The following is a 15,192-nucleotide window of genomic DNA, read 5'->3' as shown; positions in this document are numbered from 1 at the left end:
AACACAAAATCACTACATAGATTTAGGCTTATCTAGCTACTCTGTACTTCCCAGAGAAGCTGTCATTTGAAAAATTAAAGAGTGATACTGAATGATGGCTCCAAGGCTCCTGGCCATTCCAGCATTAAGAGATTCCGTAAACACCGTTCCCGTCTTGACGGTGCACGCTGTTCTTTACCTGCGCTAACTCCTGAGTCAAAACATAAACAATCCCGGAGTCCATCATTTGTACAAGTGTTTCTATTCAAAAGTAAAACAAAGGTTGGAAATGAATGAGCCATGTAATTCGCATGGATGTACCAGTAGCCTAGATAATGGCAAATTAAGTGCTATCAACATTTAAGCAAATACTCCAGCAGGCCTGGCTCATACAGGTCTTTCACACATAGTTACTCAAATAATGCCCATAAGAATGCTCCTTTATTAGAAAGTGCACAAATATAAATGTTCTAAGGGTTTTTTTATGATTCAGTGACCTCAGCTGACTTACCAGTTCAAGGTCTCTAACATTTCATTTCCAAAGAGCTACAGCCCACACAGTGCCTAAGGGACTAACTATTCCTGCACTGTGTACCTTCACTGTTGGATTTATTGCTATCATGCACGCTGCTTTCGAATGGTCATTTTAGAACCTCAATTGCCTGACTTGGCCTGCGTCTCCTTCTACGTTACCTCCTCTATGTTACCACAGTCCTGTTCTAATCACAAAATAATAATAATAATAATAATCACCCTTAATGGGAAAAATAAATAATCCACAAAATTAGATCCATCCTTTGACAGAGGACACCCAGTTCATCATACTACTTTTTTCTGTGTTGTGAAGTACACAGGCAAGAAAAATTGACCAGATCTGGTTCTGGTACCAGTCTTACCACAATCTAGCTGTGTGATCTTATATAAACCACCAGCTTGCTCTGGCTCAAGGATTTCTCATCTAAGGAAGGATTTTGCGGCACAGGCCCAGGGTAAGCCATCACTGTGCTCCAGGGATGGTATTCACAAAGCATCTGATGTGCCTCGGGGTTCTAGAACTGTGTGATGGGAGGTCTTGCCCTCACAGTTCCCACGTTTTCAAATGCAGTACCATGATTTTGAAATCTGAGACCTTTACCTTCTAATTTCAGTATTCTCTCTGTGTTTAAGAAGTTTCAACATGATACATAGCAGAACTTGATGAGCTAAGACAAGAGATTGAGAGACACTCAATGTGTCAACCCTGAAATCAGTAATATAACCTTGGCCTTTCCCATCTAATATTTGGCTTAGCTTCACTGTCTCAGGCTCACTCCTCTGGCAAATCTGGTCAATGGAACTTGTGTCTCAATGACAGAAATCTAGAGTGGAAATTCTTTATCAGGACAAGCGGTTCCATTTCACCATTTCCACTTTACCATTTGTGACTCAGTATATAGATCACAAGGATCTGGTTTAGAAAGTCTAGTTAGTGAGTTCAAGAATAACCCAAATATTAAGTGAACATAACATCAAAGTGCTTATGAAACAGATTTGCTCCAATAGTTTTGGTGTTTAGCAAGTTCCTCCCAATCCAGCTACAGAATCCTCTCTGGCATTGAGATGTGGAAGGTGCTATCTCTCTAAAAATAGGCTTATCCCATGCTATGTGAATCATGCTTACTAGCAGCAAATCAACAGATTAATTATTTGGCTTTGTTAGTAACGATAATCACATACTATCATCTTCCCAAAAGCTCTTCTGCACCCTACACTCCTACTCTTCTAAGCTAAGCTTCAAAACAAACTGAAGTCCGTGGTGGACAGATGCATGCATGTTGCCCTTGCAGTGAGCATATCTTAACAGGTCCTGTCATCTCTCTGCCAGATTATTTCTGTGGCACTTAAGCTAAAGGAATTCACCAGTCATGATCCTCTTTGCCAAAATGTACACTAAGTAGATGAGAAAGAGGGAAAGATTAAATGAACGCTGAAAAAACAATAAACTCAGCAATTCCCTCAAATTCTCTATTTTCTAATGAGATGCTAAGGAAAGGACCACGGAAGCAATTTCCTTATGTAAAATTAAGCCATGCAAATCACTCATCTCCAAATCAACTTCAACAAATTTCAGGTGAGTTTATCTTATCCATTTACAAATATAATCCACCCAAAGTTTTGATTACCTTGTTTGTAATTGAGGAGGCCGAGAAGAATCTATTTACAACAATATTATCCCAACTAGAGTGCAAGAACATACTTCAGAGACTGATACGAGTCACATGGAACTCAGAGCCTTGAAGTTCCCTGTAGACCACATAAACCCTGAGGGAAGATGGCCCGGAAATGATCCCTGCACAACAATACGAGGGATTTTATTTTCCCCTAAAATGAATTATTTACTGTGGAGAGATAACTCTAGTTTTTGCATAAATCTTCTCTTTATAAAATGAACAGACTATATTAATTGAATATAAAATAACAGACTTTAGTAGTTCCTGCCTTGGAATCATAATTATTTTTGTTTACGCCTGAAATTTACTATTTCATCAACATCAAAGTATACGAAAATGAGCCCACTATGAAGTGAATAATGTCATGAAACCTCAAGAGAAAAATAAGATGAGATAGCTCTTCACAAGGCTGAATCCCAAATTTCTAAATGAATTCGGAGCCCCAGCTGTCCAGACTTTCCAAGTGTTTTCTTCACCCCAATGACCCGAGCCCACATGCTTCATTCCTGGAACCCAGGACAACATCACAGTCAGAGCTGCAAAGACACTAACTTAAACCAGTCAAGAGCAAGCTTTCTTTCTAGAAAGTATTTCCTTTCAGTTTTCCACAGAAAGGGTAGACCATCTACAGATTGCAAAGGACACTGGGGGCCACACCCAGAGGATCAATAGAGTCTGGAAGGAGCACAGACCTTGGAAATTTTGCTTTTATTCTCTTAAGGTAGCCTTGCTTAAATCAGGAAAAAATCACTTTCCAAAATTTCAAGGCATCCCATTTCCCTTTTAAAAAACAGAGACACATCAAAGACTAACCATTTGAGTTTAGTGCCAAAGAAGAGACTCAGCTTTAGAAAGGCCATACCTAGAATATCTCTGATAAGTCTAAAGTTTTCTTTACACTCCATGAGGCCAAACTGCAGATACTCTGTTGTTCCCTTAATGTCCAAAAAGTGTGAGTGTGCAAAGGATGGGAGTAATAGAACGGAAAAGTTAATGAGCAGAGCCATTGGAAACCATGAGAGCAGCGGGAGGAAGATAATAGGAAAAGGAAGTCGGTGTAAAAGGAAGTAAAAGGGCATGGGTGAAAATGAGGAGTGAGAAATTGACCAGAATGTCAGAAAGATGCAATATCATGTGTTGCTAGAGAAAGAGTTAGGAAAAGAATAAATTTAAGCTCATCTGGTGTCTACCAAGTGTCTATTATGTGTTATGAATTGTGCTTATATGGTATGAGAGATACAGGGAGGAAGGTTTATTTATATTTAGGTCCTTAGTAGACAGATTAAACACTGGATGGATGGATGGATGGATGAGAAAGAAAGAGAGGGAGAATAAGGTGGTCACCATCCTTAAGGACTCTACAGGCTATGTAGGATCAGGAGCAGTTATATATGTAGCTCTCTTCCTAGTCAAACCGTGTTTTTTTTAATCCAGGTATGAAATGTTTTCCTGAATATGGGACAAGAAGCTAATAACAGAGGGTGATTGAAAGATGTCTGGAAATTGAGGGAGGAAGGGGACCAGAATGGAAGAGGGGGACTGTGGTTCTCTTCCATGGATGTCCCCAGGTGCCTTGCAGAAGGGGAGGGGGTGTTAGCCTCTAGGGAGCCCACCGTCTGGGCTTCTACTGACCTGGTCTCCTCCTCACTGGCCTCTTGCGGCCGCTGCAGAAGCGCACTTTGCTGAATACCCCGAGGACGTGCCTCTCGCACAGGGAGCGCCCGTCTTTGCTGGGGCTGGAACGGCGCTTGGAGGCCGACACCCGGTCGCTGTTGGACTCCCTCGCCTGTCGCTTCTGCCGGATCAAGGAGCTGGCTATCGCTGCAGCCATAGCTGCTCAGCGTGGGCCCCAGGCCCCGGGCTCCACTGCGCCCTCGGGATCACGCTCCGCCGGGGCGAGGGCAGGACCTTGGCGGCCTGGAGGGACAGGGCAGGCGCGGGGAGGCAGTGCTAATATTTGAGAAGGCTGCAGTACCGAAAACCCAGCGCCCACAAGGTTAGGCAGAGTCTGGGCAGTGGCGACAAAATGTGTGAAAATCCAGATGTAAACTTCCCCAACCGCTGGCGGCGGGGGCGGGGCGGTCCCAGGCCTTCCTGTTAACTAGACTCTTGCACCCCGAACTTGCACGCCAACGCGATCCGTGTCCAAGGGGCAGTGGGGAGTTTGGTCACACTGCGATCGGAGTACCAAGTGGAAGGGGAGGAAGGTTGTCCAAAACAACAAGCCGTGCCCCTGTTGGAGAGGCGCAAGCGTTGTAAGGTGTCCAAAGTATAGCTACACATATACATATAAAACCCGTTTACAAAGCAGAGTCAGGACCGAGGCGGGTAGCGTGCCCCCGGTAGAAAATACTAAAAAGTGAATAAAACGTTCCTTTAGAAAACAAGCCACCAACCGCAAGAGAGGAGAGGAAGGCAGCAATTTAACTCCCTGCGGCCCGCAGTTCTGAAGATTAGGAGGTCCGTCCCGGCTGGGTGAGGTCTACGGAATGCATCGCCCCGGCTGCGGTTCTCCCGGGCGCCCGCCGCCCGAGTTCTGGAATTCCGAGAGGCGCGAAGTGTGAGCGGTTAGCCGGAGTCGGGGTAGGGGCGCCAGGCGGGGGCAGCTGTTTCCAGCTGCGGTGAGCGCGACTCCCCGCCAGCAGCGCTGCAAAGAGAGCGGGAGGCGAGGCGGGGGGAGGGCGGGGAGGGAGGGAAGGGTAAGGAGGGAGGGAGGGAGGGAGATCCTCGAGGGCCAAGCACCCCTCCGGGAGAAACCCGCGAGAGGCGAGGCGAGCGCCGCGGATACGCGGGGTCCCAAGAGCGGGCGCTCTTTCTCTTTCCGCTTTCTTTCTGGCACAAGACGGGCACAGTTGGTGATTATTTAGGGAATCCTAAATCTGGAATGACTCAGTAGTTTAAATAAGCCCCCTCAAAAGGCAGCGATGCCGAAGGTGTCCTCTCCAGCTCGGCGCCCACACGCCTTTAACTGGAGCTCCCCGCCATGGTCCGCCCGGGGCCGCCGCACCAAGCCGCTCTCCGCACAGGCTCAGAGGGAGCGAGGGAAGGAGGGAAGGAGGGGGCGCCCTGGCGGGCTCGGGATCAGGTCATCGCCAGGCTGCCCGGGGCCCCCAGGCTCGCGCAGCACGGCAGTCAGCGGCTCACAGGCAGCAGATCAGATGGGGGTTACCCGCCGGACGCGAGGCCGATCACTCAGTCCCGCGCGGCCCATCCCGGCTGAGGAAGGAAGTGACCCGCGCTGCGAACACCCGCGAGTCGGCTCGCTGGGGCGGGGGCTGGCTGCGGGCGACGTCGGCTCGAGGCGGTTGCGGCTCCGGTTCGGAGCTGCCTACCATGGTCTGGCGCCCGGGGCGCAGACGGGGCCGCGAGGACGCCGGGTCTGGGGCGAGAGAGGGCCAAGCGCGCCACCGGGGCCCTTGGGGCCGGACGCAGACTCTGGGGCCGGGGCCAGGAAGCAGGTGCGGGCTGCCGCCAACTCGCCCAACTTGCTGCGCGGGTGGCCGCTCAGAGCCGCGGACTAGCGGGGCGCCCCCCGCCGCCGCTTCCCCAGGCCCCAGAGGGGGCGCTCAGGGCGGAGTCCCATTCACGGGCAGAGGCTCCGGGCACGCCGAGCCGCACCGGCTCCTGGGCGCCGCCGCCGCCGCCACCGCGGCCGCCTGCCCGGCTGGTTCGGCTGGAGCAGTAGCTCCGCAGGAAACTCCAGGCAGGGACGACCGACACCAAGATCAAGGGTGGGACCAAGAGCAGGGGGCCGCAGGAGTGCCCCTCTTACTGCTCGCCCACCCGCCGAGAGCTCGGGAGCGCCCAGGTGGGGCCAGGCTGGGGGCCAGGCTCCCCGAGCGCAAGGAAGCGCGGCGCGCTCGGGGCCTCCTCCCCTCCCTTGCGCCCTCCGCTCCCAGACTCTCTTCTCCCCCCCTCCCGTCACCCCTCTCCCCCCCTCCCGTCACCCCTCTCCCCCTTCTCCGTCTTCTGTCTCTCCCCTTTTCTCTTCTCTACGCAATCCTACGTGATTGAGGTTTGGATGAGAAAATCTTAGAGGCAGAGCGAAGGAACTGCAGCTCGGGTCGGTTCTGTCCCGTCCCTCCCCCCAAGAGGAAACACAACCACCGGCCGGTTAAAGGACCCTGGGTGCACAAAGGAGGGGTTGGGTGGAGGCGCTGAGAGAAAGCAGTCCGCCCTCTCTCTGATACGCTAGCGCACAAAGAATTCTCTGTTCAGAGAGGAAAGCAGTGGACACTGGAGAAAGTAACAATGGTCTCTTGGGCCTTCATGTCGAACCCACCTTCAGCTCATTTTTGAACAGGTTAAAAAAAAAGTGTTTCCACATCCTAGGAACCGAGATTTCTTGGTTCTTTCTTGTAAACTGCGAAACAGGCTTAGTCCCTAAAATGAGGGACCAGGTGAACATCCTGCACAGAGAAGAGAATGGATGTTGAGTGAGAGGGTGACTGTGGGCAAGGGCAGTCAACAAACAGCTCTGGAGGGCAGTCAGGTCTCCAGGAGTGCTTGTGATAACAGCTGGATGTAACAGAAAACTCAGCAGAGGAGATAATGTCACCCAAGTTAAAATGCAGCATGAAAAAAATTATAAATACAAAGGAGTAGTCAGCTTCCATTCATGCAAAGGCCTGGAAGTAGCTATTAGTTATACTGAGAATCTCTCCTCAACCAATCTTCAAACAGCCCTAATCCCTCCCCTTCACAGACACCTCACCAAGCATCAAAGGGTAGGGCCAAAAGACTTAATGGATGTTTTCCAAGCAGAAACAGGTGTATGTTGGAAATACCCTAACAGCGGGCAAGGAACATGAAGGCCCTGGAAGCTATTGAAAATGGATATGGGATCTGGAGAGGGCCCAGAAATTCTCTAGATGTGGGAACAAACCTGTGGGCCTAACAGAATGAGAAGGATTGAAGCCTGTGAGGTTGTTCAGAGTAAGCACTTTGTTTAACAGCTCCACTGTGTCTGGGGGCCTGGATCTTCCCTGCTGCCACTGGGCATAACACAGGCAGACGGGTTTACGGAGCAGACAGCTGGGAGGAGGATTAAATAAGCAAAGCACCCTGAGAAGGGGGAATCCCAACTGTCAATGAGGAACTCACATCCCCTGCAGCAGTGTGGCTGAATAAGGACAATGAACTTGCGATTCTAACAATGCAGAAGAAGACAAGTAAAAAAGGTATACACACACACACACACACACATGCCCTCTTCTTCAAAAGTGAAGCCAGATGAACATATTTTCAAAAGTGCATCTGGATGTGGTAAGGGAAATTACTTAAAATCAATTGGTACCACTGTCAATTAGGGAAATGCTCACATTTCACAGATAAAATTACACATTTTCCTTCCTTGGCTACCAAAGGGCTTGTCTCATTCTTGAAGAAGGCAGGCACAAACAGTACTGGCTGCCTTTGGGGGCTCATTGCCTCTTGCAGTTCAACACTCAGAAAGAAAAAAGTCAGCTAAGGTGAGAAATCCAGAGAAATGGGCAAGAGAGGGGTACACGGTGAGACCTTGAGGAAATCACTGCTGAGCTCCGAGTCTCCTTCTTATCCTCTAAATGGGAATATTCATTCCCATCTACCTCACGGAACTGAATATGTATGTGCAAGCAGTTTGAAAAGTGGAAAATGCCAAATGAGTAAAAGAGATGATGACAGTGTTTATTTTTTTTTTTTTAAAGAAAATGCATGATATTCTTCTAGGATGCTTTTTTTAAAGCAGATTCCTAATGCTTTCTCAAATGTGAATCTCTGTGAGTAGAGCCCAGGAATTTGAGTTTTTAACATGTTCTTCAAGAGGCAAAGTTTGATATATATATATAATACAGAATCTCAAAATCTAGCACATTTCTCTAGAACTACAGTCCTATGCCCACCCAGCCCCTGCCCCCACCAAAACAAGGCCTGGAAAGAGTGTGTTCTCTAATCTTTGAGTGTGTTGATTTTTTTTTTCTGTCAGTTTATGAGATGTGAAGATGTTTTGATGCAGAAGGTAACCATGCAGCAGTGCAGGATAGCAGAGGAGGATGGCAAAAGGGATGAAAAAGCACATAACAGCTGCTGTTCGAAGTTTTCTCTGTCATGACATGACAGCATCAAGTTAGGCATTTAAGGAGCAAAATGAAAACAACGCTAGCTTTCTGAGAGTGACCGTATCCCTATCTTTAGATCTCTACTAAAAGAATGCGGTGTTTTCAATTCAATTAGACAACAAAGACTTGACTTCTTTCCTTGCACTCCTGCAGCTGTTGTCAGGGTGCTTCTTAGCTGTTTAGCCCTTTCACTCATCATCGGCATCATTTGCTCCATTTCTCCAATGAGAAGAAGAAGTAAATATGGGAAATTTGAGACGTTCTGTACCTATGTACAGGGCTTTTGAGATTAGAAGCAATACTTAATTTTTTGGTATCTAGAAATTTATGACTTCCTACCTGAGCCACTAAGTCTCATCAGTTTTCCTTCATGGTTACTAGGACATTTCCAATATCTTTGCATTTGGGGATCAGGAATGAGATGAAATCAACCTACTGATGATTTAATTAAAATAGTCAGGTCATTTTGAAGGGGAGTATCTTGGGGATAACAGTACCTTGATTATAATGCTCTTTTTTTGAACAACTTGAGAATTTCCATTTACAATTCTGAACACATCACAGGTGGAAGCCATTTGAATTACTTGGAGAAAGTTGCCAGATACACACTGAAAAGATAATTTTTATATATATATATATACACACATATACATATATATACACACACACATATATATGTATATATATATATATTTCTGACCTCCCTTCAAACAAATAAAACATAGATAGTCTTAAATGTCTCCATATTTTAAAAGGGAAAAACAGAATGTTTAGTAGTCTTTCCCTTATTCTTAGGCCAAGTCTTCCAACTCCCGAATCAAACTATTAGAAGCACTGACTGTCATTCACTTGAAACCCTGAATTGGGCACAGATGGCATCCAAGGCCCTGTTTCAGTTACCAAGGGGAACTCTATGCACCTCTACATTCTCCTTGCCCTCAGCTAGCTTACAGTTCATGCCATCATGATCTTGATGTGGCTCTTGTCTTAATCACCCACTAACTGTATGCACCTGGACAAGTTATTCAATATCTAAAACACATCTGCAAAATATATCAGTGACAAGGGCACTCCCAGTACCTATCTAACTGGATGGTGCTGCAAGGCTCAAAGAAGATGTGATGATAACGTAAAGCATTCCAATGAGCATGCTGTCATTAAAATATCCACTTAACTCAAGGCCTTGCTGTAAAATCCAGACTTCGCAAAACAGGAAAACACACCTTGTGATTCATACATCATCATCATTCACTCCTGGACATAATGCATTTAACGAAGGCTGGAACTCTCCTTGAAATGAATGATTAACCTTGACATTGTAATGGCAAACAAAATTTTCATTAGTAGGGTATTGTCAGTGTCCTTGTCTGTTGGGAATACAAAGGAGCCTAGCTCTGCTCATACATCATCCTGCTCTGAGATCAGGCCCCTGACTCAAAGCTCGGTGGATATGAGCTCACCAGCCTCTGACACAGCAAGCCTGACAGGCAGAAGAGGACCTTTTCTCCACAAATGTTACCCACACAACGGCTGCACTTCCATTCCCTTTTCTGTGCCAGATTGTCGGTTAAAATAGGTTGGCAAGAGCAATATAAACAATTACTTTCTAATAAATTGTGAGTTCCTTTATGGTGCTTTATTCATCAGTTCAGCAACTGAATTACTACAATATATGTTTGGTTTTGATCACCTCTCAAAATAAGAAAGCAATAGATTTAATTCTTCGTTATGACATAGATTAGGGGTAGTGTTCTAATTGCCCAAGGGGAGAAGTTATCGGTGTTTTAAAAAATGTCTGTTTTAATAAGAAATATAAGGCCTAACTAATGTGAGCCATGGCTAAGCTTCCTGCATGGTTCTAAGTGCACTGCAATTATTAACACATTAAATCCTTGCAACAACCCTACTCTGTATGTTCTATGATGATCCTCATTTTATAAATGAAGAAACAGGGGCACAGAGAGGGTTAGTTGCTTGGTCAAGGTGACCCAGTGAAGAATTGTTAGAGTTCAAATGTGACTGGTTTATTTCCAGAGCTTCTCTTTTATCTTGTCACATTCTATGTCAATAAAAACATGATTCCATGAATAAGTATAATCATATAATACAATTAATAAAATAAGAATGTAATTATCATTTGCATTGACATAGTCTTTTATTGTTTAGTAAATACATATTCCCATGTATCATCTCATTGAGGTTCTCAACAACCTTGTGAGGAAAGTTAGGGAGATAATAATAACTCAATTTTACAGACAAACTGAGACTTCAGTAAGTGATGTAATCTCCCAAGGTCACACAACAGATGAGTGAAGATATAGGGGTTTAATCTAGGCCTTCTGACCTCAATGTCTCTCATGTCCCTAAGGTCACATAAAGAAAAACATGGAAATGTTGTATGTCCTTCTATTCACTGACTTCTCATGCTCCGCTAGCAGACTTTCACATATTGTAAATGACCTTGAAGAGATCATTCAGTGCTGAAAAGGAGGGGGACTCAAGTGTCCCAGATCTCCCTCTGCAGTTTTCACCTCTCTCTGGGCCAGGGAGCCAAGATGGTGGTCTTCCCACTCTTGGCATGAAAGGGTACCCTCTCCTTCTGAGATGGTGGCCTCCAAACACTCTCCTCCTTAGTTCAGTTATTCAAGTTGAGATTCATTAGAAAACTACAGGGAAACTAAATCAAAATAGAAATTAGAGAAACTTATAAGAGGATAAAGTTATACTTCTTCCATTCCTGTTCCTAAAAAGAAACATACATTGGTTTGGCTTAAACCATAGGTTTGGCACTTGGTTATTTTCCTTCCCAGCTGGATGAAGGATGCTAAAAAACCTACCCTAAGTGATTCTCCATCATTTTACCCCTTCTCTAATTCCCAGTGTCACTGATCCAGTGATACCCCTTCCTTCTAGATGGGAAAGGTAGCTTGAAGATCCTCATGAGAATGTAAAACCCGTAAGGACAGGAAGGTTGTCTATTTTATTCACTTTCCTATCCCCAGTGCCTAAAATATCATTTAGTATATAGCAGATGCTCAGTAAATACTTGAGTGAATGAATGAATGAATTCACCCATCCATCCATCTTTTTAAGGCGGAAGTGAAACATTTATTCTTTTTTTTTTTTTTCCCAAAAAAAATGCAACTTTTTATTGTCTTGGATGCAAATATAGTTTGAAACACTTATATCAAGAAACATCAGTATCTTATACTAGCCTTTAATGAAAAAGAACATGAAAATGCATATATGTATATACACGCATGAATGGGACAGTATGTTGTACACCAGAAATTGATATTTTGTAACTGACTATACTTTGATTAAAAAAAAAGAAAAAAAAAGTAACAAACTCAGCCAATTCAATGGTAGCCTCCACATTTCCAACTTGATCATTTTGCTTCCTCAATACCCTCTCAAATTATCTGCCTAAATTCAATATATTTATTAAAACTGGATACCCCGAGAGGCTCCGTGGTACCTAGATTTCTGCTCTGACTAACCTCTACCCCCTATATTTAGGCCTATAGTCTCAGTTCTGACCTCTCCCTCTCTTTTTTTCTCTCAATGTCTCTCTCTCTCTCTCTCTCTCACACACACACACACACTCTCACATTCACAGAAGAAAAGGAATATAACAAAATGAAAAAAGGGACCATAGATGTCAGATGAAATGAGTAGTCAATTTTTTTAAGTCTAGAATATGATCAAAATGACCTTAAAATGGTTTGATAATCCTAGTATTCATGCTGGCACCCATCTGTACTGAGCTGCTTTCTCCATGGACCATTCCTGGTTGCTCTCATTTCTAATTTTAGATTCCAAATTTTCAGAGAATGGATCTTGTTGAAATAGCAGTCTCTTACAGCACCCAGCACATGACTGACACTCAAATTATATTATTATAATTGTTGTAAATTCATATTTTTATCCTCTATGTGCACATAAAACTGGGTGCTGTGAAAATAACAATCAGTGAAGGAGCTCACTGACTCTGTGCTTGCAGGGATTTGATACTGAGGAAGATTTTACAGGAAATAACTGACATATACAATCTGGTGAGAGAGGTGACCAGTAAGGTCATTTCTACTCCTGACTTTTTAGAATTCTCTAAAAATAAAATATGAAGTAGAAAAAATATGTGATTTAGAGGAAATAATCCATGCTTGCATAAATTTACTTGGTCTGAGCCTAAGTTTATTTGCCTGTAAAATGGCCTACATTAGTTAAAATCATATATTGAAAAGATAGCACTGGGTTTTGAAACAAGGAACAGTATGAATGAATGAATGAATAAATGGATGGGTAGATGAGTAGATGGATGGATGGATAAAAAGTAGCATCATTCATCTAAAAACCTCTAAATTCACATTGTGAGGCTAAGCAAAATAGATCAAAATAAAAATAAAAAAATTATTTGGCAAGCTTCCTTTTGGAATGCTAAAGAGACAAACAAGAAAACATTCAAGAATTCCAGAGTAGTAAGTGAAAGCACTTAGTAAAGTTCTTTGTTATTCACTTAACAATCATTTTCATATAAAGCTATATTCCCCTGTGCTTAATTCTGCCAACTAATCTAGCACATGCAACATGAACTCAAAAGGACATTGGTGTAGATGGTTGTATGCTTATACAATCAAAGTCGAGATAGATAGATAGATAGATAGATAGATAGATAGATAGATAGATAGATAGATAGATAGAAGTATGCATTTCAGTGCTCAGAAATCCAGAAAGGGATAAGATGATTGCATAAAAATATTTATTTAAACAGTATCTGGAGCAAGAAAGAGCAGTAATATATTTGTAATTTTTGGACAGGATATTAGTATTTAAACTAGCAATAATAGCTGGAAGGGATCTCATGAGGTCATCAGCCCATTCTAGATAATGTGCACACACTGTAATCACTAGAGACCGTAAGGAAAGAAACTTCTTTAAAAGCAGGCTAGATCATTATCTCTGGTTGGCTGAGTATGCTAAGAACACAGCAATGGAGAAGAGGCCCATTCCTGTCTCTTCATGTTGACAGTTCTTCCTCTCATCCCTAAAAAGGAAAAAGACAAGGAAACGGCCACAACTGGCTTTTAAAAGATAAGTAACCAGAAGCATTTATTATTTTCTGAGGACAAAAGCCAGGGAAAGAATGTTGACTTTATCTTACAAATAAGTGGATTTTATTATAAAATTATTCTAAATATGATCTATATCAGATTAGAAACAGAATTTGGGAGTGAGAATCATGACATATATTTTTTGTTCTGGTGAGGATCTAGCACTTTACTTTAACTGTAGTAGATACTCTGTAAATGTGTGTTGATTTAATTTTGACTTGAAAGTAATAAACGTTCAGAATGAATAAAAACAGTCTCAAATTTTACCTTAAGCAAAACCTCAGGCATACTTTTATTAATAGTGATATCACCTTTAGTCTCTGATAGCATCATTTAAGTAGTGGCTATGAAAAAAAAGAAAAAGAAAAAGAAGTGTCTGATAAAAACAGTGGAAAACACATGGTCTTAATCTGGGAATGTGTTTTCTCTTATCCCACGTGTACATCTAGCAAAGATGCTGAGCTACCACTTTCTGATGATGCTACGCTGATAAAATCCTAGTGTAAACCCACAACATTCTCAGAAGGGGAAGGGTTATTCCCTAAAGTGAGTGCAAAGCCATAGTTTCCGGCACCAGATAAAAAAAGAGACATGAGCTCAGGAAGGCATATTTAACTCAAGGAAGCAGGTATGACTTTCTTATACCTGGATTTTGAGTAATCCAGCCACACTTAGAGTAGTTCTGACTGCCAAGGGAGATGATTCTCTACCAAACAGAATCAGGCCAGAAACTATATAAGAAAACAATCTCCTGGAGATGCCTAGGTTACTGGTCTGGAGCTGTGGACCCCAGGGAATGAACCATATCAAGTTATCCAGATAGTAATTGTAAATTATCTCTAAATTGTAATTTCCTTTGTTATACATTGGCACTCAGTAAAGTCTTACATTAAAACCCCAATCTTTATTTCAGTCAAGGAAGCACTGGGTTTTCCTTATAGAGTCTTTATATAATTTCAGGCCTTTTAGTTCAAATCACACGAAGACATCAACTGAAAATTCTGTGTTCAAAGTATAGATTAAATATATTTGATAAAAATTCTCATCTAAAACAAAAAATTAAAAATAATAATAAAATAAAATAAAACTCTCATCTAAGTGGGTATAGAAGGAACATATCTCAACATAACAAAGGCCTTTATGACAAACCCACAGCTAACATATTCAACAGTGAAAAGTTGAAATCCCTCCTGCTAAATTCAGGAACAAAACAAGGATACCCACTCTCACTACTTAACACAGTATCAGAAGCCCTAGCCACAGCAATCAGGCAATAAAAAGAAATAAAAGACATACAAATTGGAAAAGAAAAAGTAAACCTGTCATTATTTGCAGATAACATGATACTTTATATAGAAAACCCTAAAGTCTTCAACCAAAACTGTTAGAACTAATAAATGAATTCAGCAAAGTTTCAGGATATAAGATTAATATACAGAAATCTGTTGCTTTTCTATACACTAATAATGAACTGTATGAAAGAGAAAGTAAAAAAGCAATCCCATTTAAAGTCACATAAAAAAGAATAAACTACCTAGGAAAAAAACTAACACACACACACACTGGAATATTACTCAGCCATAAAAAAGAATGAAATTCTGCCATTTGCAGGAACATTGATGGATCTAGAGAATATTATATTATACTTAGTGAAATAAGTCAGACAGAGAAAGACAAATACTCTGTTATCACTTATATGTGGAATCTAAAAAAAAAAAACACGAATATATATAGCAAAACAGAAACAAACTCCAGATATACAAAACAAACTAGTGGTTAGCAGTGAGGAGAGGG

The 15,192-nt window shown here is 42.8% G+C and overlaps 1 protein-coding gene across 6 annotated transcripts in view; it reads right to left on the bottom strand.

Annotated features, from left to right (window-relative positions):
* The window catches only part of FGF12 (fibroblast growth factor 12), a 501,860-nt gene that overhangs the window by 222,086 nt on the left and 264,582 nt on the right, over positions 1-15,192 (bottom strand). The window contains exons 1-2 of one of the 6 annotated variants that reach the window (XM_045519792.2): positions 4,586-5,230; positions 3,822-4,422 (exon numbers count right to left, since the gene is read on the bottom strand). The exons of 2 other annotated variants lie outside the window; for them this stretch is intronic. In XM_045519792.2, coding sequence (XP_045375748.1) covers positions 3,822-4,020 — 199 coding nt within the window. In that variant the 5' untranslated portion in view covers positions 4,021-4,422; positions 4,586-5,230. Of the gene's footprint in view, positions 1-3,821; positions 6,078-15,192 lie in introns of those variants that run through there. 3 more of the 6 variants (XM_074365901.1, XM_074365891.1, XM_074365907.1) reach the window with 3 other exon arrangements.

This window comes from Camelus bactrianus, chromosome 1 (genome assembly GCF_048773025.1).
Source record: "Camelus bactrianus isolate YW-2024 breed Bactrian camel chromosome 1, ASM4877302v1, whole genome shotgun sequence".
In the NCBI taxonomy this organism is placed as follows: Eukaryota; Metazoa; Chordata; class Mammalia; order Artiodactyla; family Camelidae; genus Camelus; species Camelus bactrianus.
This window is presented reverse-complemented; position numbering and strand designations above follow the sequence as displayed.